General features: G+C 39.9%; 1 protein-coding gene across 1 annotated transcript in view; it reads right to left on the bottom strand.

The window, feature by feature from the left end:
* col7a1 (collagen, type VII, alpha 1) overlaps positions 1–25,892 on the bottom strand; it is a 47,011-nt gene that overhangs the window by 4,775 nt on the left and 16,344 nt on the right. The window contains exons 3-29 of the mRNA XM_060867243.1: positions 24,605–24,785; positions 21,259–21,415; positions 20,774–20,867; positions 20,262–20,420; positions 20,025–20,182; positions 18,950–19,079; positions 18,715–18,834; positions 15,463–15,618; positions 14,702–14,821; positions 14,232–14,381; positions 13,048–13,167; positions 12,623–12,751; positions 11,503–11,628; positions 10,208–10,354; positions 8,878–9,012; positions 7,774–8,040; positions 7,515–7,658; positions 6,105–6,224; positions 5,444–5,590; positions 5,239–5,364; positions 4,772–4,918; positions 4,565–4,684; positions 4,330–4,479; positions 3,012–3,148; positions 2,398–2,524; positions 1,684–1,827; positions 302–477 (exon numbers count right to left, since the gene is read on the bottom strand). Of these exons, the coding sequence (XP_060723226.1) occupies positions 302–477; positions 1,684–1,827; positions 2,398–2,524; positions 3,012–3,148; positions 4,330–4,479; positions 4,565–4,684; positions 4,772–4,918; positions 5,239–5,364; positions 5,444–5,590; positions 6,105–6,224; positions 7,515–7,658; positions 7,774–8,040; positions 8,878–9,012; positions 10,208–10,354; positions 11,503–11,628; positions 12,623–12,751; positions 13,048–13,167; positions 14,232–14,381; positions 14,702–14,821; positions 15,463–15,618; positions 18,715–18,834; positions 18,950–19,079; positions 20,025–20,182; positions 20,262–20,420; positions 20,774–20,867; positions 21,259–21,415; positions 24,605–24,785 (3,887 nt within the window). The remainder of the gene's footprint in view (positions 1–301; positions 478–1,683; positions 1,828–2,397; positions 2,525–3,011; positions 3,149–4,329; positions 4,480–4,564; positions 4,685–4,771; positions 4,919–5,238; positions 5,365–5,443; positions 5,591–6,104; positions 6,225–7,514; positions 7,659–7,773; positions 8,041–8,877; positions 9,013–10,207; positions 10,355–11,502; positions 11,629–12,622; positions 12,752–13,047; positions 13,168–14,231; positions 14,382–14,701; positions 14,822–15,462; positions 15,619–18,714; positions 18,835–18,949; positions 19,080–20,024; positions 20,183–20,261; positions 20,421–20,773; positions 20,868–21,258; positions 21,416–24,604; positions 24,786–25,892) is intronic.

The following is a 25,892-nucleotide window of genomic DNA, read 5'->3' as shown; positions in this document are numbered from 1 at the left end:
TATACAGTCTGCTTGGTTTACTTCCTCCATTTGACTCGATTCAGGATTGAATCGCTTTCTTACTGCGAACAAACCGCACTAGAACCGTGCAGAGTCCAGCTCATGACAACGGTCTCACACAGTTGTTTTGGTTTGAACCAAAGTTTTATTAGAGTGTCCTTAAGGGTTCATTTCAAAAGGACCCTAGCCCTAAAAGATGATGACTTATGGGTAAATTAGGGTATAGTATCTTGAGATACAAGAAAGAGTGAGCGATTGAGCGAGAGAGAGCGAGAGAATGAACAAATGGATTGTGTCTGACCGGGACAACCGTTCCTCTCGCGAAGCCGCAGAGCAGCTCTGCTAGCTCAGGTTGGAGTCTGTAGAGATCAGCTGCATCTCGAGCCTGAAGTAGATTCTGAGTGCTGCTGTCTGTAACCGAAGCCAGCAGCTCGTCCGAGTTTGCACGCCCGAGTCCGACGGCCAGCACCGCCACACCTGAGACATAAAAACACCTGAGAATCAAACGTCGATGTCATCCACCTTTTTCATATCATAATGATATCAAAGAGCCACACGATGCATCACCATCGTAGAGAATTCATGTGGAAGCCCTGAGATTTACACCCACAGTATTAACCCATCTTAGCTTTACATTCCTGTCTATTTAAGTGACGTTCTTCTCAGTATGTCCATGTTATGTATGTCCACTTGAAAGCACTTAAAACACTACAGCAGTATTTAAATATAAATAAATAAATGGCTTTTATTCAGCAAGTGTAGATTTCTAACGAGATCCACAGCAGATTCTGTACAAAGGTACCAGAATATGGATACATCTTTTTTCCCGTGTTGTATTTCTATGTGTTTTTCCTTTCTTCATCCATTCATTCATCTTCTACCGCTTATCCGAACTACCTCGGGTCACGGGGAGCCTGTGCCTATCTCAGGCGTCATCGGGCATCAAGGAAGGATACACCCTGGATGGAGTGCCAACCCATCGCAGGGCACACACACACACACTCATTCACTCACACAATCACACACTACGGACAATTTTCCAGAGATGCCAATCAACCTACCATGCATGTCTTTGGACCGGGAGAGGAAACGGCGTACCCGGAGGAAACCCCCGAGGCACGGGGAGAACATGCAAACTCCACACACACAAGGTGGAGGTGGGAATCGAACCCCCAACCCTGGAGGTGTGAGGCGAACGTGCTAAGCACTAAGCCACCGTGCCCCCCTTTTTCCTTTCTTTTGAAACTGAAAACACTAAATCTGAACACTAAGATTTAAGATTTTTCAAATTCAGAACGCTAAAGATTGTCTATCTGTTTTTGTGATTAAGCTGAAGTGCAGATCATAGAACAGAGATTTCAAAGATACACTTTGTTAGGTTTGTCATAGAAAACTGATGATATGACTTCTTTAGAAAAGATATCTGACAAATAAAATAAACTTTAACGTTAAACCAGGTAACGTTAAACCAGTTAACAGAATTTTGACGCATTCCCATAATTGGCGGGTGTTACACTAGAAAACACGTAACATCCTTAGATTCATAGCCATAAACTATTTATTAATGGTCATGTATAAAACCAGGGTGATGTAGATTCCAGAAAGATCTATCTACACAACCTTTGAGTTCACTAGCCTGTTAGCTAGCTAGCTTATCTAAAGTTAGCGAGGAATGCGTCTCACCCGAATCTCTAAGTGCAGTCGCAGGACGGCGGACATCGTCTTCAGATTTCCTGTCAGTGATGATAACAACCACGCCCGGAACGCCAGGCCTTCGACCCGCACTCGAACTCAAGAGATACTGCCGTGTGAACGTCATGGCCTGGCCTGGACACACACAAACAAAAGGGAGTTTTTAAAAATGTTCTGGCAAGGAAATCAAGGTTTAAACAATAAAACAAAGAAAAACAGTGAGTGAGTGAGTGAGTGAGTGAGTGAGTGAGTGAGTGAGTGAGTGAGTGAGTGAGTGATTGAGTGAGTGAGTGAGTGAGTGAGTGAGTGAGTGATTGAGTGAGTGAGTGAGTGAGTGAGTGAGTGAGTGATTGAGTGAGTGAGTGAGTGAGTGAGTGAGTGAGTGAGTGAGTGAGTGAGTGATTGGGTGAGTGAGTGAGTGAGTGAGTGATTGAGAGAGTGAGTGAGTGATTGAGTGAGTGAGTGAGTGAGTGAGTGATTGAGTGAGTGAGTGAGTGATTGAGTGAGTGAGTGAGTGAGTGAGTGATTAAGTGATTGAGTGAGTGAGTGAGTGATTGAGAGAGTGAGTGAGTGATTGAGTGAGTGAGTGAGTGAGTGAGTGAGTGAGTGATTGAGTGAGTGAGTGATTGAGTGATTGAGTGAGTGAGTGAGTGAGTGAGCGTCATGAATATTCATACACACACACACACGCACATGTACACATACCTATATTATTTCCTGTTCTGTCAGTAAATGAGGTGGACAAAATCTCCCTCAGAAGGCTTTCCCTGTTGCTATGCTGATTGAGCAGAAAGCGCACTTTGGGTTCAGCGCCGTAGACCACCACCGCCACCTGAAGGAAGAAATCAGTCGATACAGCAGCGTAGTTAGTGCTTTACCTCAAAGTAATGTGGATGCTGACAAGAGATATATGTTTAGAAATAGCTGAATATTAATGAGCCTATTACACTGTAATGACAACTACAGAGTGAAGAGTAACGCTTTGGGTATCACAAACCTCAAACGGTAAAAACTAAGAGAAGGAAAGATCCGGATCTGGAGCTGGATCTGGATCTTAACCTGAGAACACTTGTTATTGTTATTAATCTGAAATAAAATTCAGTGTTTCTGCCTCACAGCTCCTCAACTCCATGTTTCAACACTGAACCTGACAAGTTCTCACCATATCTGTGTGCGTTTACTCTTATTCTAAATGCCAGACTCAACAGCTTTGTTTCCACTGTACAATTTCAAGGCATACTGTACGTTCTAACATAACGACCTTCTTACACCTTCACACCTCTTTCGACATTCTTCATTTATGCAGGTAAGGGACCTACCTGTGATTCCCGGGCTCCGACGGAGGCGAGAGATCCGGCTGCGCTGGCAAGCAGCGACAAAATGGGTTCCTCTAAAGCAGCGCGATCCCGAGTGGCAGGGACCACGAAAACCACGTCCAAACGCCCATCCACACACACTGAGAGAGAGGGTGAGAGAGAGAAAAAATAAAAAATGCGGTTCAATCATCAACACTTACTCACATTACATTGTAAAACCACTAACCAAGGTATAGGACCCTTGTGCCCTCACAACCGGACAGGAGGAAATCGTTTCATTTTATTGGGTACTGCATGAGTAACATCTGACTGAAATGACAATAAAGGACACTACAGGAGCTCTAAGGCCTAACGTGTGAAGGATTAATGGAAGAGTGAAAGTGTGGCTTGGGATTTCTCCATTGGAGCAAACTTTGGGAAAATCATCCATCAAGTCTCGTGTACTGTAGTACGACACAATTCCTGTTGACTTTGCATCAATATATTGAGAAAACCTTCGGTGTCCCAATGACGTAAAACTGATCATAATGAGTAAAAAAAGCAATCTCCATCGTATAAATGTAAGGATTGACATTCTTTAAAGAATTCATTGTCAAATTTGGGCTAAAACGATAAACTATAAAACACATCTTTGTATCTGGATTAATTCCAGCAGTTCCTGTTTCTATTTTATTCTGGATCCTGATTGGTCAGAAAAAGTTGATTAATTTTCTACACCAGCAGCTCTGACATCACTAGGTGGCAGCGTACAACTAAAACTTTTTTATAGTCAAAAGCATTTAGACGTATTTTAAAACCAATTACGAATATCCAACAAGAAAATCTGTTGCTACTTCATCAGAATTTGCTGATTGGAGCCCATTTCAAATAGACTGGTGAATGGAAATGGACTTATGGGACATTTCTAATTGGTATAAACACACAAACTTATTTTTTGGGCTGTGAGTCTGATCTAAAATGAGTCAAGACTCTGTTGTTCTTTCAGTGTGTTTTAGACGTGTGTTTTAGTGTTGAAGATAAATCTGAGCTGCTTTTTAGTTGAACAAACACTTGGAGCATCTCAGATAGCAGAAATGGGTTTGATATCAACATTTACTCTGAAGATACAAACATCTGTGAGGAAATAAAATAATAATTATAAATAATAATTATAAATAATAATTTTTTGGAACTTTTCTGTGAAAATATTGTCCCTAGTATTCTAGAGAAAAAACGAAATACTGATGAAACACTACAAATTCTTAAAGTCCTGCGTGCTCCATAGCAACAAGAACCGAAAGCATAAGGAGTCAGAGATAAACAATAATAATAAGTCTGTAACCTGTGCGCTCTTCCACGACAGACTCGAGTCCGGTGTAATCATAGAAGACGGGCTGCACGGTGAAACGGTACCGGCTGCCCAGTCTCAGGTTCGTCACACGGAACGAGTTGGTTGTATCAGGGAGAGTGAGAGACTGGATGCTATCTGGGTCTGAAACCAACAAAACACTGTTACACACACACACATATACACTCAAACACATTTTCAATTTATTTCACCAAGCTCCATTTTTCACCTCTTTCGTCCTGCCATCGCAGTATATATCGAGTGGCACCTGAGAGGGGCTTCCACGCCAGCAGTACAGAATTCTGGGTAATGTCTTCCACCCTGAAGTCTGTTACAGACTGCTGTGAAGCTGAGAGAGAGTGACATAAGAACAGGGAGTTAAGTGAAGTGTGAAGAGTGAACATGGAGAATGTGGGTTTCTGTTATCACTCTGTACCAGTGGACTGAGTGATGGTGACCGGTTGACCTTCTCTGCCGTTTAACACAGCAGCCAGTCTGACGGTGTAAGTCAGTCCAGGACGAAGTCCTTCCAGCGTGTATGAGGTCACGTCTCGATTGATCAGATGACTCGATTCGCTTTCACCTGAGATGAGAAAACAGGAGTACATTAAGAAAAAAAGGGCACTGAAGGTCAACGGGGTCGTTCTCTGAGTGTCGCTAGTGGACTGTTGATATTCTGTTTTTTTCTTTTAAATATTTGCATTGATTGACACAAACAAGGCTTCGTCTCAGTGTAAATGTTCATACTTTAACTTTAAACCAAAAAATCTTATCTTTGGATGATGTTGTAATTTAAAACATTTATTTAAGCGCCCTGGTGTTGATACACCGATGTTGTTGTTGCATTTGAGTTCTGCTCGGGGGCTGAAGTGTGTCGTAAGCTTCACAGTTGGAGCTGTTTACCTTGTGAGGAGCTCCAGTAGATTCTGTATCCATCAGCTCCTCTCACTGCTCTCCATACGATACGCAGTGATCCTGGAGCTACCTCTTCAACACGCACTCCCTCTGGTCGCTCCTCATACACTGGACCTGAAAAACACACACACACATTGTCCCAATCACGTTGTCATGTTATGTCTGCAGTTATGTCTGATGGACACACACTCACCTGTGGTGACCTTGACAGAAACCGGAGGTCCTTCTCTGTTTTGGACCAGAGCCACAACCTGAACGTCGTACTGAGATTCTCCTTCCAGTTGTTTCAGATCCACTGATGTTATATTGCCACCAACCAGCTGAGACAACTCTTGTCCACCTACACACACACACACACCAAATCAACAACAGGTTCCTCGACAGCATGAAACTGATACAATTCCACATAAACTCTAGCTTGGTCTGACACAAAAACATACAGATACCACTATCATTCTGATTCACTACACAAATCCGCTATCAGGTGATATGATGTGACATCATCCTAGTGTATGATGTTGTTGTTAATGAACACACAGCGTGAAACGAAAGGTTAAATTTTACCATTAACCATTGACAAACAAAACAGCGCAGACTGCAAACTGTTACGGTGAAAAAAAATCTCAAATTCAGCATCTTCACACAATACAAGTAACCTGATAAAGCCTGTTAAATATAAACGCTAGCCTAGCTACATCTTCACATTAGCAACTCAAATAAAGAGACTTTAGCACAAACATCAGTGGATTATCTCCATCGATACTTGTCATCGAGGCTTATTTCACAAATATCTTGTAGCTCTCTTTGTTTCATGTTGCCATTGAACATAAAAAGAAAAAAACATCCTCACTCACCGTCAGATCTCTTCCAGATCACCCTGTATGCTGTTGCCCCCTGAACTCCAACCCAGCTGATCCTCACAAACTCCCCTCGAGTCTCATGTTGTACACCAGTAACACGTCCGACCTCTGTAACTGAGCAAGGGAAGCACAGAGTGTGTTTAAGAAGCGCATGTCAGAAGTGTATTCAGCTAATATTAACACTATTAATATTTTATAGCGTTTTATAGCGTTATAACAATATTAAAATTACTGACCTTTTAAAAGTGACACTTTAAAAATGTATTTGAATCTTTCCACAAATGTATTCAATTAAAATATGCAATATTATGTATTGTGTAATATGAGTCTCTTTCTGTACTTATTTAACTTATTATTAAAACGTCTTTATGCAATTAAAACAGTAAAACTTCAGACTTCTACACAGCTGCTTAAGTCCATTTAGTGTTGATGATGAGAATCTCCTGCCTGCTAGTTCATGTCTCCAGTAGAAGCATCAGAAGCTTTTCAAAAAAAAGAAAAGCCTAATCCAGAATAAAAAAACATTTTACTTCTTCATTCATTCATCTTCTACCACTTATCCGAACTACCTCGGGTCACGGGGAGCCTGTGCCTATCTCAGGCGTCATCGGGCATCAAGGCAGGATACACCCTGGACGGAGTGCCAACCCATCGCAGGGCACACACACACTCTCATTCACTCACGCACTCACACACTATGGACAATTTTCCAGAGATGCCAATCAACCTACCATGCATGTCTTTGGACCGGGGGAGGAAACCGGAGTACCCGGAGGAAACCCCCGAGGCACGGGGAGAACATGCAAACTCCACACACAAAAGTCAGAGGCGGGAATCGAACCCCCAACCCTGGAGGTGTGAGGCGAACATGCTAACCACTAAGCCACCGTGCTCCCCATTTTACTTATTTATTTATTTATTTATTTATTTATTTTTTCATAGAACATGCAGACTGAAGAAGGAGATACTGTGGCTTGACTTTGCTGATGTAAGAAACATACGTGTACTTAAAAATGAACATAAATAAGATGATGGCGAGTATAAAAATCTAACAGAAGTCTAGAAAATTAACCAGACAACATGACCATTATATTTAGGGATGTGGTAGCCTAGTGGTTAAAGTGCTGGACTACCAACAGGAAGGTTGTGTGTTTAATTCCCACGTCCAAAAGGCTGCCACTGCTGGGCCCCTGAGCAAGGCCCTTAACCCTCACTTGCTCAGTTGTATAAAATGAGATAAAAATGTAAGTTGCTCTGGATAAGGGTGTCTGGTAATGGTGGAAATGTAATATTTAGCTCCAATTAACACTGGGAATTTAATTTAATTTAATCAAAATTGTGTGTGCTTAAGTCCACTCTGAACAAACTCCTGTATCTTCTACTGTGAGTTGTGTGTGTTCAGACCTGTCCTGGTGTTCTGAGTGGCAGCTGGTCCCTCACGGGAGCCAATCAGTGCAGAGAGAGATATTTTGTAGGCGGAGCCTTGCTTTAACCCGCTGATGGTGTAGGACGTGACACCGGCAGATACGATCTGAAAGTCTTCAGTTCCTGTGGGTAGAAAAGACAGAATACTTGATTATATGATAAATAAAGTACTGCAAACCTAAAGGTATTACTTTTATTTTTAATTGCAACAGAAAACATGACCTCATTTCCTGCCTACCATCAGTATGATGCCAGGTGATTTTGTAACCCGTTGCTCTAGATACAGGATCCCATGATAAGCGAATCCATGTGGAACCGATATCAAGAAACCGTAGACCTGTGACTGTCCCGATGTAGCCGTTTGTCCTGGTGGAGAGAGTCTCCACGTCTCCGAGCTGACTGTCAATCATAGCAGCCACGCCCACAATGACAGACTCACCAGGCTGAAGACGTTCTATAGTGTAGGAAGTGACATCTCCATTGAGCTCATGGAACTGCTCAGGATCTGAGAGAGAGAAGGGGGGTTAGATTATCTCTCAGGGATACTGCAGACTTCATAAATTCTTATCTGACTTCATAGAAGGATGATCTTATGTTCCTTCTATAATTTATAATAAATTATTGTTACTATAGTAACAGGCTCGTTTCACAGAGACATGAGGAGGTTTTTTTTGTGGAGTGGTGATTATGTAACATTTATGGAAGGAGTCTCCAGTGTCAGTGCTTTCTTACAGCCGGAGATGAAGCTCTAGCACGTAATATAACAAGCTGTGTTTTTTGTTTTATTAAGTTCTTATATAGCTCTCAAAACCGAGAGTTTAGATGGATGGATGGATGGATGGATGGATGGATGGATGGATGGATGGATGGATGGATGGATAGATAGATAGATAGATAGATAGATAGATAGATAGATAGATAGATAGATAGATAGATAGATAGATAGATAGATAGATAGATGGGCCAATATATAAACAGATACAGATTATGTATGAATTGTCCTTCAGGTTCTAATACAATGAGTGTTAGACTATCTAGTCCCCTAAAAACTAAAAAGGTCAAAGGTGACTCTACACATGAGGGATGTATTATACAGTCTTACTGCAGTGAGTACAAAAGACCTTCTGTACCGTTCACTGCTACACCACGGTGGGATCAGACTCCAGCTAGAATTACTCCTCAATCCAACAAGCATGAGGTTTAGAGAGTGAGACGTGTTTTCCATGATGATCAGCAATTTGGACAAATTATTAAATATACAGGTATGACGTGACTATCTGAAAATATATTTTTTTAAATCTGTGGAAAAAGGTAACACATACAGTATAATAAGTTTACTTACTATTTCCTTGTCTCCAGGTGATTCTGTAACCCGTGGCCTCACGGACCAGATTCCAAGCGATCCTGATCCGTCGACTGTTGACATTCACCACACGCAGGTTCGTCACCCTGCCTGGAACCGCTGATGTCTGGAACTCTGTTATACAAACGGATCAGACAGGAATGCAATCATTCACCGACCGATCCATCACTACGTTTCTCCAAACCTTGTGTGTAAATCTACACACACATACAATATATTGTTTTTCCCTTTACAATGAAGCAGATTATCTGTCACTGAAATAACACCAGGCTTCAGTTCATCATCAGCTTGAAGAGACAAGATCATTCGTCATCCCTTAAGCCTGGAAAACAAGCACATACTTGTTCTCATGGTTTTAGACAATATTCAAATTAGTCCCAGGCTTCAGAGATCTGCTGAGTCAGATATGTAGGATTGGAACATAGCTTTGGAGAAATTTTTGTTTCAATTATTTGAAAGAATTATTTACAGGAAACATAAATGTAGACATTTGAATGGAAATGTTATACCACAGAAAGATTTTCTAATGAATTTAAACACAACAGAATAAAAATAATAAACGAAATAAAAAAATAAAATAAAAAATTATAAACGGCCATAAAACAAACCAGAGAATAAATCCACTTCAGATAAAGTGGACAGCTGAATCCCCATGACTGTGTATTCTGTAGTATTGTTAAAACCTCTAAAGACTGTTCTATTTTTCTTGTTATGTTCATACCAGTAAAGATCTACAGGATGTTTGTTCACTCATTCATAGGTGGATCTGGAGTCTTAGAGAGAATCCTAGATGAACACCAGGTAATTTACACACACATTCAAACACACACCACACATCAGTCACCAATCCACATACGAGCATGTTTATCAGGAGGAGAAGGAAAACTAGAGAACTCAAATGAAACCAACGCAAACTTATGAAGAACATGTTAAACACCACAAAGAGAGAAACTGAGCTCAGGATCGAACCCTGGACATAAATATAGTTATACAGTGGTGTTTCGTATCACATGGAAAATGAGCTACCTCCAAAATCAAGTAAACTCTCTGATATTTAGAGAAGCTTGAACATTTTTAAAATTCAAAACACAAATCACACCAAAATTACTCACACCTAAAAATGCAAATATTGATGAAATAGAGTGAAATAAAACAACAAAACAAAAACTTGATCTTGGGCTTTGACTTTTTCAGTTTCAAAAGTCAAAGAATGGCAAAAGTCTAGATGGAAAAGTCTACATCATGTTTGTTTATGCAGCGTAATTCATCCTGTTTACCCATTGTCATGTAGCTAAACATACACACACACCTGGTGTGATGTAGATTGTTGCAGAAGGTCCCTCACTGTAGCCCACCAAGGCACTCACACTCACAGAGTAAGACACCCCTTCTGTGAGGTCACGGAGATCAAACGTCGTCTGATTTCCATAAACAAGGCGTTTTACCTCCGACCCAGCTGGAGAGAAAGATACAAACATCATCAATACACACAACACACACATACACACACACACAGACACACACACACAAACACACAGACACACACACAGACACAAACACAGAAACACCCCCAAACACACACACACACACACACACCACATTTAGCCACACACACAGACACACCATAAATACAGACACCACACACACACCCACACACACACACAAACACCACATGCACAAACACGCACATTACTTAATTAATTACTACATAATTATTACTATTAGTATTATTACCTTCATGATATAAAATAATTATTAATGAAACAGCAATATTTGTATCATTATACATTTTAATATGAATATTGATATTAATCAATGCATCATACAGAAATTTCAGTCTTTAAAGATGACTTTCATTCATTAATTACTAAATAAAATTTTATTTCAATTAATGCTAATAATGTAATAAAATTACATGTTATAATACATTATTATACATATAATAAATAATAGCTGATGGTGCTTGCTAAAATGTTGCTATGCTATCCCAGTTGGTTGCTAAGTGGTTGCCAGGATATTCTGGCTGGTTGATATTGTGTTGCTAGGCAGGATATGTGTGGCCCTGCATGGTTGCTAGGTGGTTGCTATGATATTCCAGCTGGTTGCTTAGGGTGTTGCTAGGAAGGATATGTGTTCCCAGGCGGTCTCAGTGGTGTTGCTATGTGATCCTACATTATTGTTATGATATTCTGACTATTCTGACTGGCTGCAGGGTGTTGCTAGGTGGTGCTATGTGTTCCCAGTTAGTTTCTAGGCAGCATATGTGTTTTCAAATGGTTTCAATGATGTTGCTATGTGGTCCTGGGTGATTGATAGATGGTTGATATGATATTCCAACTGGTTGCTAATGTATTGCTAGGCAGCATGTGTTTCCAGGCGGTTTTAATGGTGTTGCTATGTGGTCCTAGGTGGTTTCAATGATATTCGGACTGGTTGCTAAGGTTTTGCTATGTGGCCGCAGGTGGTTTCTATGATGTTGCTATGTGGTCCCCGAACACATCTTTAGTGCCTTGTTCTTAACTGAGATCCATAAACACCTGAATGACCTGTATATCTTACTTTACAACCTTCTGTAAATTCTTGTTCTGTAAAATGTGTTCTTACACTCAGTGTCAGTAATAACAATGTTGTACTGTGTTGCCCCGGTGACCCCGGTCCAGGCCACCCGTACACTGCGTCCTGTTATCTCCACCACTCGCAGGTTGGTGACTCGACCGACCAGCGGCAACGCTACACACAGAACACACAGTAAATAAACACCAGAGTGCCAAATACAACACAAACCCATGTAAATAGAAATCCAACAGTTCATATCATCATCATCATCATCATCATCATCATCATCTTCTTCATCATCAAAGTATCCATGTAGGTAAATCTTTTTAAATGGTTAATTACTTTTGAATACACAACATGCATTAATATGCAATACATAAATCTGTGAATAACGTGATTTTTGTTTAATGATAATATATTTAATCTATAAAAAATTTTTTTTTAAAAAAGTAAATTGCATTTTTATTTCCAAAATGATCTCAAATTTAATAAATAAGATCATTAAAATATTTTTATGTTATATCAGCTGCTTGAAGTTATTAAAAAAAAAAGGAAAGTTAATTAAAAAAGATCTGATGCATTATGTAAGGAGTAAAATTCCTCAGGATGAAGGCTTTTATTTTCTTATTGTATATTCTATAGAAAGTGGGAGCTTTTGTAAACAAATGGGTTGTGTATTAGATATTAGTGTTATTAGTGTTATTAGTGTTAATAGTTAGTTATTTTTCCTTTTTGTTTCAGAAAATACACTGAAAGTGAACAGAAAGCAATCGCACAATTCTCTGGCCCTGTGTCTGCCTGCATTACACAGGAAATGTAACTCATATGCAGCCTTTTTGTATAATCTGGGAAGGATTATGGATTACCACTAATCCAGGATTAAGGAACTCTAATGTAGAGTAAATGTTCATTTCTGTCTGCCAATGAGAAACAGCGCTCAGGAAGTTTATATTGTGAGAGCCACTTTAATTCAGAAGTGACTTCATTATTTGAACACGTCGTTTCAGGTAACACAGTGTATGTGTGGCTCAAGTAGAGAAAGATGTAATGTACACATCCTGTGTGGTGAAATAAACCTCGGCTTGTGGACTGTGTGTGTAGATGAACTGAAGACGTGTTCTATACACACAAGGATTTCTAAGATTTTGGGGTTTGTTTGTTTCCTGACCTGGTGTGGGCTCCTCTCGTCCGTCGTACAGCGTGTACAGAGTTATGATGTAATCGGTACTCGGCTGAAGGCCTTTGATCTCGTATCTTGTGGTACTCTGGGGGAAGGTCTGTTTGTGAACTCTGCTGCCTGTAGATAGACACAACAAGAAGGAGAGTTTAGGCACTGCTGCATTGTGGGTATTTACCAATAACTGACAAGTTGAGTTCCCGAGAAGGAATTCCGAGATATTCGGTAACTACGAGTTACGACCACTAGTCAAACGCAGCATTAACTAATCTCATAACACAACCTCATAATCACAAAGCTTTATTCATTTCTCAGCATGTGAGTGAGTAATGCAGGGATGTGAACTGTAGCGGAGAAAATATCAGATATCGTGCAGTGTTTATGTGTGTGTGTTTGTGTGTGTTTGTGTGACTCACTCTCTCCCTCTTTCCTCCACTCCAGTCGATAGCCCTTGGCTTCTTTTATTAAGTTCCAGGTCAGCAGGATGCTGGAAGGTCCAGTTGTAACAGCTCTCAGGACCTGCTGCTCCACTCGCTCTAAAAGACCAAACACATCATTTACTTTTGTATTTTTTTCTCTCAGTCTCAGACACACGTTCACACGCATCCCGTCTGTGACTCAGTGTTACTAATTCTGTTTTCTGAATCACCAGACAGACAGCGAGTCAGACTCTGAATCAAAAAGGACGTATGTGAGAGTCCGGAACAAGTTCGATTGGGTTTTGAGTTTAGATGCAACAAAGAGATTTTTATCTTAATACTTTTATCTTAATAACACACAAATGTTTTCTGCATGTGAATGAAGACAAGACATATGATTTGGTCATTTTCGTTCATCAGATAAATCACTAGGAGTTCTATTATACATCAGTTAAATTATTTTTGTCCAATGCTAACATGTCGCTAGCTTGTTCAGAGTTCTTATTCGGACACGAACGTGTGAATGTCAGAATCAGTGATCGCTTTCCAATCAGCATCAAATGAAATATGTTGTGAATAATGTATGTAACGATGTAAAGACAAGATGTAACTCAGGTAAAAGTTTGTTTGTTTGGTTTCTGAGCTAGCATGTTCATTAGGCTTTATTGTACAGTGCAGATTCACACTTTCCTCACAACAACAGACCTGTGGATTGAGGGGAAAATCAAGGGAAAAGGAAAAAGAGTTTATCTGGCTGTTAAAGTATATCAGAGCACATATACAGAGGGCAGCACACCAGCTGTTATAATAAAACAAAAAAGATTTGTTAACCAAAGATTAAAGACGAGATGCTGATAATAATCAAGGGAAAAAAATTCTATTTTTTCGGGATCCATTATACAACATTGTGTATGTGTGTGTTTGTTTGTGTGCATGTGTTTGTTTGTGTGTGAGTGTTTGTGTGTCTGTGTGTGCGTGTGTGTGTATGTGTGTATTTGTGTGTGTGTACGTGTATGTGTGTGTATTTGTGTGTGTGTTTGTATTTGTGTGCGTGTGTGTGTTTGTATTTGTGTGTGTGTGTGTTTGTATTTGTGTGTGTGTGTGTGTGTATTTGTGTGTATGTGTGTGTGTATTTGTGTGTATGTGTGTGTTTGTATTTGTATTTATGTGTGTGTGTGTACCTATTTTAAAGCGTGCATTTGCAGGGGGTCCTTCTGTTTCTCCATTATACAGAGCAATGACTGTGACGATGTACTCAGTGTCTGGTCGCAGATTCACCAGAGTGTGAGCCTCACTGTCACCGCTCACCTCTACAGTGTCTACAGCAGTGCCTGAGAGAGAGAGAGAGAGAGAGAGAGAGAGAGAGAGAGAGAGAGAGAGAGAGAGAGAGAGAGAGAGAGAGAGAGAGAGAATAATTGAATTGTGAATATTCATTATTTTGTAACCTTTGAGAACGTTTTCTCCCAGGAAACGATCTCCTCTGACCAGGGACTCTGGACTAGAAGAATAAATCTTGCTTCTGTTGATCTATAAGATTGTCTGCTGGATTTATCTGGGGCAATAGGGAAGATTCTCAGAGAGCAGCTAGGTTACACTGGGACACAGTTTCACCCTGAACCTATTCAGTGTGTCAGTATGTTTTAAAGCTCACCCACAAACGGGCCCCAGACCAGCCTGTATCCTCTGGCACCATTCACTCCTTTCCATCGCACGTCAACGCTGCTGTTTGAGCTTGTGACCACAGAGAGCTGTTGGACTCCTTGTAGACGCACTACACACACACACACACACACACACACACACACATAATTAAAATAAATAATTCAGCATACACCATGACATCATGGTATATCAATAAGAAATCATGTAATTATAGTAAAAAAAAGGGAAACCCAAGCAACTGAAACCCAATTAGAACCTGAACCTTGCCTCTATGCCTCATATCCGGTGTTTTGTACAATCAAAGAAACCCTGCATGTTGAGTAAACAGCAAACAATAGTTAAAAAAAAGTGTTATTTTGTTTTGTTTTTATATTTTCTTCTTAGTTTTCTTGCATTTGTGAATTTCAGGGGGATTCAATCAATCAAGTATGATTAACGTGGCAACTTTTTATCTCGTTATGTAAAGCGGATGCCTGCTGGATTTATCCAATCTGGGTTGGTGATGGGAAAATATGCAAATAAGTATCAAGGTTTAGGAATGTATAGTGTGAAACATCAGATTATGAAGAGCCAGGATTCAGTGTTAACCCCAGGGAAAGGTGGAGCAGTGTGAAACCTCTAACTACACAACCTGGGATTCACTTTACCCTGGTTTCATGTGTAAAAAGCTCTCATGTGGATGTTTGCTTATTTCCCGCTACACATATATCACTGTATAGTAAGGTATAGTATATGTTCACGTGTACTCACGTGTGCTGGCCGTGATCTCAGTGCGTGCAATATCGTTACTAGGTAACAGAGGAGTCAGAGAGATAACGTATTCTGTGTCCGCCTTTAGACCGTCCAGAGTGACAGAAGTTGCCCCGGGCTCAATAAACTTGTCCCACAGCAAGTGCGCAGGCTCACCTAATGAGAATGTTCCAGGTAATCAGATGAAATCAGATCAGATCAGACAGTCAGGCGAGTGTAAAACTACAGCTACAGATAAAGAATACAAAAATTATTCAACATTTTATAACATTTAGGTGCTCAAAGACAGAATATTTACACTGACATGTTAGAGGTCCTTGATAAACAGTGTATTAATGACTTTTTTTAACCAATTAACCAATAAATATTAATCTGCTAATAATAGAACTTTGTAGAAAATTATTTGGAATTTGTCCTAACTGTACTGTATTGTGAAATAACGGTTGAGAAATAAATTAGACAAAACAAAAGAAATACAACAAACAAAATACAAATTACATTCAAACCACAATTAAAAAAATAACCGAAAACAGGATTTTCTTCCTCCATGAAAAAGATGTTGATTTTAATGCATGTAATCATCTCATTTATTTACCATCATATACATTTATTTTTTATTTCTCCATTTTAAATCATCTCTTGCTTTTATGTTCCATCATATGACATATGTCAGCAAATTAAAAGGTTTTTCCTTCTTCCGTTATTTCTATGTTTTCTAACCCTCATTCAGCACAAAAAAAAAGTATCGCTCTTTGTCAGTCCTCATTTTCTATCCCGGATTTTTTTTTTTTTTTTACGGTGGTGGTCTAGACCTTATTGAAAAACTCTGTCTCTGTGACACTTGTCTGACAAGTCCGCTCGAGATGAATCCAGCAACCCTGGAGGTGTGACCTACATGCAGATAATTTTCTCTAGATGATTTGAACGGGAAACACGAGTAAGCCTTGACTAGGCCATCTCTGAATACACGCAATTTTCCCAGTCTGACATAACTTTTGATGCAGTAATGAATGTACAACCATGACCATTTTTAGATAACGTCATGCCAGATTCACGATTGTTCGGCTGGAAGAAGAACCACAAACCAAAGGAGGTACAATCCATAGAGGCAGTAGTGATTCAAGTGGTTAATGCACGGGATTGTTTATCAGTGGATCGGGGTTCAAGCCCCAGCACTGCCAAGCTGCCAGTGTTGGGCCCTTGACCAAGGCCCTTAAATCTCTTAAATCTCTGCTCCACTGGTGCTGTATCATGGCTAACCCGGTGCTCTGAAACCAACCTCAAAGTTAGGATATATGAAGAAAAGAATTTCACTGTAGTGTATATGTGTCAAACAAATGCTTTATTTATTTTATTTATTTTTAAAATAAGCCAGATGCTGTATGGGTGGGAGGGACATACTCTCTGTCTTGTCAATCACAGCGAGACGAACAAAACGTGTAAGTCTGTGAGGTCAAGTGTGTGGAAGAGTGTTCACAGCTCTGTCCTCAGTGTTTATTACGCTGTCCTGTGATGCAGCATCAGCATCGGGTTTCGAAAAGATGACGCTACCTGCTTGTTAGACTTGTTCACCTTCAACCCTATTGTATAACAGGGAGAGCTGGCTGGTGGAAGGAGGAGGAGGAGGAGGAGGAGGAGGAGGAGGAATCAGCAAATGGTTGAGGGAGAAAACAAAAAAGATCTCATTTCAGTGGCCTGGTGAAATAAGCGCTAAGGAAAGCTATGTGTTTTAATGTTTTTTTAACACAGAGATCTGGCAACTGTGGTCATGAGGGGAAACATCACAAAAGTACTAAGTCTAAAAAAGACGTTCAACACATTAAAAAATAGGAGTTTGTCATTCTGACAGTTTTCTGCCAGTGGTAAAGAAAATGCAGTATAACAGAAATGTTTATGAGAAATATTCAAAGTCATCAGTAGTAATTATTAATCAGTATTAATGCCCTGTTTTACACGTCTGTTCCTGAAAATGTGCTAAATTGTCCTCTTTTTTTGCCTCAGTCCACACTGCTCTGACTAATTCTCTTCACATCAGGTATAAACCTCTATCAGAGCATTGTTCAACTAGTATCTGCTTTATTTTGTGTTTCACTGCATTCTACAGCTACACTTTGTATGTTTTGCACTGTGACTATACAAACATAAACATGGCCCTGACAGGACTAAAAGAACCAAAAAAATGTGACCGACAAAGTGACGGATTATCAAAGCCGTGCAGAGATCCTGAAAATGCCTGCGATTAAACCTTACAGGTGCAGACATGAAAAGTGAGATAATTATGAGACAGCAGAACCATACAGCAAAATTTCACCTTAAATGGCACACAAATGTATTTACACTGCAGGATGCTCGACCGGGTCAGACGCTTCTCAACACGTATATATGAAACCCACAGTCCTGGCTAAATATAGACACACCTACTGTAACCTGACCTATTAAGTGCTGCCAAGTCATACACTGCTCTCAGGATACAAACAACAGACGGATAATGCCCCTTAGCAATACTATTCACTGCAGAACAAAAGCCCTCTCAGGCCTAAACAGTTCAATCACTTCCTGGATATTGTAATCCAAATCTTTTCCTAAGAAAAGAAGTACAGAAAAGTTCATAATCAGAGTTAACAACTCTCTGGGGGTTGAGTTTATTCAGTGTTAGGTACACTTAACTGCCAATAGTAGGTAAATAGTTTATAAATGTAAAAAATGTGGCTCAAGTGTTTAAGGCTCTGGGTCTGAAACTGAAGCTGAAACTGTTGGGCCCTTGAGCAAGGCCCTCAACCCTCTGTGCTCCAGTGGAGCTGTATCATGGGTGATCCTGTGCTCCGACCCTAACCTCCAAGGTTGGGATATGTGAAGAAAGATATTCACTGTGCTGTAATGTGCTCTTTTAACAATGGACATTGTCTCAAATCAGCTTTACAGAAGATAAGAATCATAATACAAAAAGTTCAAGATTAATATTAGACATATTTAAATGTGTTTGTATTTATCCCTAATGAACAAGCCTGAGGTGACTGTGGTGAGGAAAAACTCCCTTATATGGAAGAGGAAGAAACCTTGAGAGGAACCAGACTCAAAAGGGAACCTCATCCTCATTTGGGTGACATTAGAGGGTGTGATTATAAACTGTTATAAAAACCAGAGTTTTATTATGAATAATGTCCTTTCTACAGCTCATCATCTGAGCTGATAATAGATTTAATTGATCTGTGTGTGTGTGTGTGTGTGCATGTGTATGTGTGTGTGTTTTACCTCGAGGTCCATATGTCATCCTGTAGCCCTGTATGGTGCCAGAAAGAGGGTCCCATGCCAGAGCTAAAGTAAAGAACCCTGCCTGTACCAGCCTCATCCTGAGCACTTCCTTCACAGACCCTGAGAATGAGGAATTATAGTTTATTATGTCTTAATAACACTCTCTCCTGTAGTAGAATTTCTGCTATTATTAGTTCAAGCATGGGCATGAGTGTGAAGCTGTGTATGTTCTCACTAGTTCGAGCTTTGGCAGACACAGACTCGCCCACTCTGTCAGGGTACTGGGCGCTAACCGTCACTAAGTATTCTGTGCCCGAGTGAAGATCTTGTGCCAAGTAGGTCTTCTGACTGGCTGGCACCGTCTCCTGGGAGTCAGAAAAAACATGTGACTTAATGAGTCAGTGTATAACCTACTCATCAATATTGACAGAAATGTAAAATCTGCTTAGATTGAAAGTACAACACAGTCTGCATCAGCTAGTCCTCACTCGTGCTTGTCAGAACTTGCGCTGGGATTTCCAAATTCTTTGAGTGTGTTTAGATGGTGTAAGAGGAACGAACAAGGATCAGAATCCACTCTTTCATGCCACACCGATGAAGATTAGTTTCCTTTATCAGCACATCTATTGGCTGCAGCTCAGTGTGCTTCACGAGAAAATAAACACACAATAAAACAGATAGACTCAAGTAGAGAAGTGGGCGTGGCCTAAAAGAGTCTGTTTTCTAAACTCTATGTTGAGATTTAAAATAGTAGTGGGCGAATCCTAAAGTGTTTTGTTTTATATATCTAGATTTGTATATCTTTATATCTAAATCTATATATAAATATGTGCTAAAGGTGGGCATGACCTTAACTGATTTTTTTTTTTTTATTTGACACCAAAGTGGGTATGGCACTAAAATCTGATCTCTATTATATAATCTACAATCTATATTTGATAATATTTAGATTAATCTATATCCAATTAATACACACACACATCCACTCTATAACAGAACACGTGAACCATATGACAGATCATTTACAGCATTTAGCAGCATTTTTATTTCAGTTTATAAACCTGAGCAATTGAGGGTTAAGGGCCTTGCTCAGGGGCCCTGCAGTGACAACTTGGTTGACCTGGGATTCGAACCAATGACCTTCCGATCAGTAGTCAAACACCTTAACCACTGAGCTAACACATCCCACATCGAGATCAAGGCTGGGGAAATCAGACACTCAGTGGACAAAATCGACAAACAAGGAAATAAAAGTTAACATTTATCACACATAAATCTGCAACAAGACGTCAGTCACAGCCGCCTCTCACCTGTCGCAGCTCAGCAGATAAGGGCTGCCCCACACCAGACAGTGGAGTGTACTGGACCAGATAACTTTTTACACGCCCTCCTGCAGCTGTCCACCTGAACCGAAGCGAATTAGAGGTCTCCTCTGTAAACGTCAGGTTGGTCGGGGCGCTGAAGGAATCTGGGAACAAAGGCAGACACTGATGTGAGTTATATACACGTCTTTAAAAGCACATTAAAAATGGTTTACTTTCTGATACCGTCACTCGAATAGGAGCCGCCGGATGCCGAACAGACCCGAGGAGACAGCGTGGGCAAGAGAGAGCTGAGATCCGTAAACTTCTCAATGAAGGAAGTAAATTCACTTTGAGGAGGTGATGAGATGATCTCCAGTTCTCTCTGATCTGCACTCTTTATACCTGAGGGAAACAAAGCAGCAGATCAACAACGACAGCAAACGAAAAGGAAACAAGAAAACAAGAAAACAACAAGAATAAAATAACTTGATATTTGATTGGAGCTCTATAAAAGATGGTGAATTAGATATCAGAGAAAAAATAAAAAGGATTAATCAGATCTGATCCTGTGACCATCATAACATGAAGAACTATTTTCCTCAATGTTGATTTTATTCATTTATTTATTTATTCATTATGCTTTTCATATTGCTTTCATTTTCATCCCAAAGAATTTGAAGCTCAGCATGGAAATCTCCCAGTTTCAGCAACGTTATGGAGGACAAAAGAAAATCCATCCGGCCTGCAGTTCTCACCCACGGCAAATATCTTGACTCCTAATCTGCGCAGTTTCTCAGCAGGTTCCTGAACATTGTCCTGAGATTTACCATCTGTGATCAGAATCGCAAGCTTGAATAAGAGGAGAGAGATATCGATTAAATAATTCAAAAGAAATAAACAAACAAGCAAACATTGTTATTTAACATTACTATATTATTAGTAGTAGTAGTAGTGTTCAAAACACTTCACATATAAAATTATACATAATTAATAGATTAAAATTATCATTCTATTAGTTTAGAAATCAATTGTGAATTAATTAAACAATTATCAATTTAAATATCATTTTAACTATAAATCTCTGACTATTAATCAACAAAAGTGTGTGTTTGGTAAATCCAGTAAAATGCCCTAAAGTTGTGTATCTAATCTGGATTAAAATCCGTCTCTAAAATCTAAACTTTATTTCAGACTTTAAGACATCATATGAAGATTATTCTGAGAGCCATCCTCAGCTCACCTTGGGCACGTCTCTGGTGGTTCTGGGGTTGAAGAAATTATCTGCGATGTATTTGAGCCCAGCTCCGGTGCGAGTGTTTCCTCCTTTATAGTTGAGGTTCTCGATGGCGCTCAGCAGCTCCGTGCCGCTTAGATACGTGGCGAATGTAAATTCCACCCTGAGGACAGCGACAGACGTTTATAGAGACAGATCAGGTGTGTCTTCTTCTACATTTCTTATAACTGTTAGTCCTTTTTCTGCTGTAAAATAAAAAAGAGGCTTTTTTGTGCTGTAATTCACATTAGTGTGTCACTTATGCAACTGAACAATTGAGGGTTAAGGGCCTTGCTCAGGGGCGGTAGCTTGGTGGACAACAAATCTTTAATCGCTGAGCTACCACCTTCCACACAAGCTCTTCAGCATCTCAAAACAGCTTTAGAGATGTATACAAATTCAGAATGAAAATCATCAAGTTTAAAATTAAATATATTTATCCCTAATCTCGGGAGGAACCAGAGTCACAAAGTAACCCATCCTTATCTGGGTGACAACAGAGTGTGGGATTATAAATAATGTCCTTTCTACAGATGTGTATAGTTGTCACACCTGGAGGAGGAAGACAGACCCATAGGCAGGATAGTTCAAATCATCGAGATTAATAAATTACAGTAAGTACATAAAACAGGGGCACTGACAAAAACTAGAAAGGACAAAAGACGAGGAAACAATGACGATGATTCCGCACTGCTCAAGGCAATGCAGCACGGTTAAATACTATTAACACTAGGGAACAGGTGTGCAGAGACGGGGAGGAGTAAACAAGGGCCGGGGAAGACACGTGACAAAGAACAAAAACAAAAGAACATGGCCAAAATTCAGGGCTGATATTGGCTATGTATTTGTGTATATTTTTTTTATTTATTTGTTTATTTTATTTATTTATTTCTTTTTCTTGTTATTACTAGTATAATTATTGTGTTAACCTTTATGTAATGTATGGTTAATTACTTTGGTGGAAAGGGCTATAAAGGGGGAAAAGCTATAACTGAAACTGTATCAAACTTTTTGTTAATGCTTTGAAAAAGTTTATAAATAAATGTTTAAAAAAAAAAAAGTCCGGGCTGAGTCCAGACAATATACCCCCCGCCCAACCAGGAGTTTTTGAGCAACTTATATATCAGCATCATTTCTGAGTTCATTATAGATTTACAATAATTCCTTCCTGTCGACGCCATCAAATGTTCAGTTATGGAGACAGACCGCTGCAATAGCGCTTCAAAGCCAGCACCATAGTCTCTATCAATAGCACAGCAAAATAAGTCTCACATCTTCTTTAAATTTTATATTCATTAAGTTAAACACTTAAAACCAGACAAGATGTGCTATTTTTGTGCAATCCTCATGGATCAGAGACTTTGTGCGAAAAGTACTGTAATATGACTACCGACGGGAAGATAATATATTTGCTAATACATGAAGATAAAATAAGACCAAATTTTACTAGGGCTTTCAAGAACAATTAAAAAGCTGTTAAAAACGTCTTAGGGGGTTTTTACACCTGGTCACTTCATGCGTTTTCTGTGATCAGATAGCTATCCGGTCGTAAAAAGACCAGGTCTAAATGCCCTCCGAAACGGTTTCGAGACGGATATAAATCCGATGGTACAAACCACTTCAGGAGGTGGTCTGGGACGCATTTCAGATGAAACTGGACAGGTGTAAATGAATGTGGTTGTTCAAGCCACACACGTCAGCACTATACTCCTCCCAAACGGAAGTACGTCACTCGCAAGTGACTCACGAGTCGTGCATCGCGCCAGAAACAAATGTTTTCCCATCAGTGTTGGCTCCGACCTTTCACCCAGGTGTCTTGTTTGGTCTTAAAATGCACTGTTTATGCTGTTTTTTGTAGCAACCACATACACCAAAGTGTGTTCCATTTCAATTACCCTGGAAATGAGGTAAAATATATTTGCATTTTGGGCGGGAGTAGAAAGATTGGATTGATATCCGATTCACCAAGACGCATTTATGTGGCCTAATGTAAATGGTACAGTTTTAACAAATCAGATAGCTATCGGATCAGAGAAAACACATGAAGTGACCAGGTGTAAAAAGGCCCTTACATGTAACTCTTGTACACATGAGACCTTTTCACGTGAGAAATATTTCCCCTGGTCCTAGTGCACCTTGGGTGAAGTGAATCCTGGGTTGTGTAGTTAGAGGTTTCACACTGCTCCTACTGTCCCTGGGGTTAACACTGAATCCTGGCTTTCATAATCTGATGTTTCACACTGTACAGTCATAAACCCTGGATATTTATTTGCAACAGTGAGTGCAAATTATACTTGAATGATTTCATCCACCTGAAATGCACAAATGCAAGAAAAAATAAACAACAAATCTGTTTAATCAACACGTAGGGTTTCTGTTCTGATTGGCTGTCTGTTGCTAAGCGACTAGCTGAAACATTCTAACGTTTCTTAACCCCAGGACAAAAGACGCACTAACCTAAAAAAACCTACCCTAAATTTCCGGGGTTAAAAGTCATGAAGTGAAGTGAAAACAACGTGAAATTATATGACGACAGGAAGTAAAATAAAAGTGATGAAATGATACAGGTCTGATCGTCATGGTATTCGTTTTGTTACTGACTAAGTACCTACTCTACAGCTCTGTTTTCTTCTTGAATCCATTCTTTTTTTTTTCAGTCAGGCAGATGAGGCTCAGTGATTAAGGCTCTGAGTAACTGAGCAGAAGGTCTGAGGTTCAAGCCACATGCTACCAGACTGCCATTGTTGAGCCCTTGAGCAGGACCCTGTGCTCTTCTTAACAAGCTCGGATATGTGAAGAAAAGTATTTCACTGTGCTGTAATGTATATGTGACAAAATAAAGAGTAAATCATCATAAATCTTCATCATAAATCATCATCAACATAAATCATTAGTCTTTCTAAAGAACATAAAGTGAGAGTGCAACAGTAATAAACTCACTCACTCACTCACTGCAAAATTTTTGCTTAATATGGAAGAAGAAAAAAGGAATAACATATCTGTCACATACATGTTACAGAACAGTGTATACATTTTTTTTGCATATTACACACCTAAAACTTCCATAACTCTTCAATAGTAATGCATTTCTATTGCAACTTCTTTTATATACTGCAGGAAGGTTTGTGGAGGCCGAGTTGTAGCCTACTACTTACAGTCTCACAATTAACTCCCCTTTATATCAAACTGTATTAACGAGACAAAACAGGCTTCTCTGAGATGATCTTCTGTTTAAGAACTCTGGTTTGTAACAGACCGCAGAACAGCTGACAGAAACCTGTGAGGTGAGTAAAATATTTAATCCCACACTGACCTGGCTGTGTCGCTGTACTGCACGGCTCCGACCCGGACTCCAGTGGCTCCCACTGCACTGGCATAGGGTCTGATGATCCCTGCCATGAAACTCCTCACAAGAGCAAAGTTGGTACGTCCGATACTGGATGACCCGTCCACCAGGAACACGATATCCGCCGCGCCCACATTATCGCACCTGTCTGGAATGAACAAGCTTCATAAACACAGACGCAAGCGACAACCGTAGATGGGATGTGGCAAATGTTCAGTTGTTTTTAATATCCAGCGACATATTCATGCCAGGACACAGAATCATAATTCGACAAGGTCAAAGTTCAAGCTACATGTACAATGAATGTTTCACAACATTACAAATATAGTCATGGTCTTAATATTCTGAGCGATTTTATTATCATAAATCTATTCATCAGTACGTGCTTGAGTGTTGTAATGGGATAGACCAGGGGTCGGCAACCTTAAACACTCAAAGAGCCATTTGGACCCGTTTCCCATAGAAAAAAAAACACAGGGAGCCACAAAACCCTTTTGACATCTAAAATGAAGATAACAGCCGCATATATAATTTTTTACCTTTATGGAAAGTATAGAAAAAACTGTAGTGTGTTGCATTTATGAAATCAATGAACTGCTAACGAGTAAACGAAATTTTATTTCTGCAGGCAAACAAAAATATTTTGAACGGTTTGAAGGTTACTTTCAAATAAAATGTTCAATGTCTAATTGTAATGAGTCTGTCTGTGTTTCTGTCCTGTTTCTGTCTGCTGTCTTTTCCTGTGGTTAATTGTTTGCCCCGCCCACTCTTTGGTTTCCATGGACATTCATTGTACTCCTTCAGGTGTCTTGTCTTTGTCTTTAATTAGTTCTGCTGTGTGATTGGTCCTTGTCTCTTATTTATACTCTGTTTGTTCACTTCCCTGGTGTTGGTCGTTGTCTCATGTTGGAGGTTGGTGTGCCTATTCCTGTGTCCTGTTAGCCCTGTTTGCTGCCTGTCTGTTCTTCTGTTTCTTGTGTTTTGGACTATTAAAACTTGAAAATCTGCATTTGGATCCTCACTCGCCTTTGTCCTGCGGCGTAACAGAACGACCAACCACATGGATCCAGCAGAAATTTTGTTTTGTTTGTGTCAGGGAGATTCCCCTATTGAGGAATATACGGAGGTATTCCTGGACTTATCCAATCAGGTGGATTTTGGGGAGAGGGCCCTCAAGGACCTGTTCAGGCATGGTTTGAAGGACGGGCTGCGCTACCTAGTGCCATTGGGCCGAGAGGTGGGGCCTTTCTCGGAC

Source organism: Tachysurus vachellii, chromosome 4 (genome assembly GCF_030014155.1).
Source record: "Tachysurus vachellii isolate PV-2020 chromosome 4, HZAU_Pvac_v1, whole genome shotgun sequence".
NCBI lineage: Eukaryota > Metazoa > Chordata > Actinopteri > Siluriformes > Bagridae > Tachysurus > Tachysurus vachellii.
This window is presented reverse-complemented; position numbering and strand designations above follow the sequence as displayed.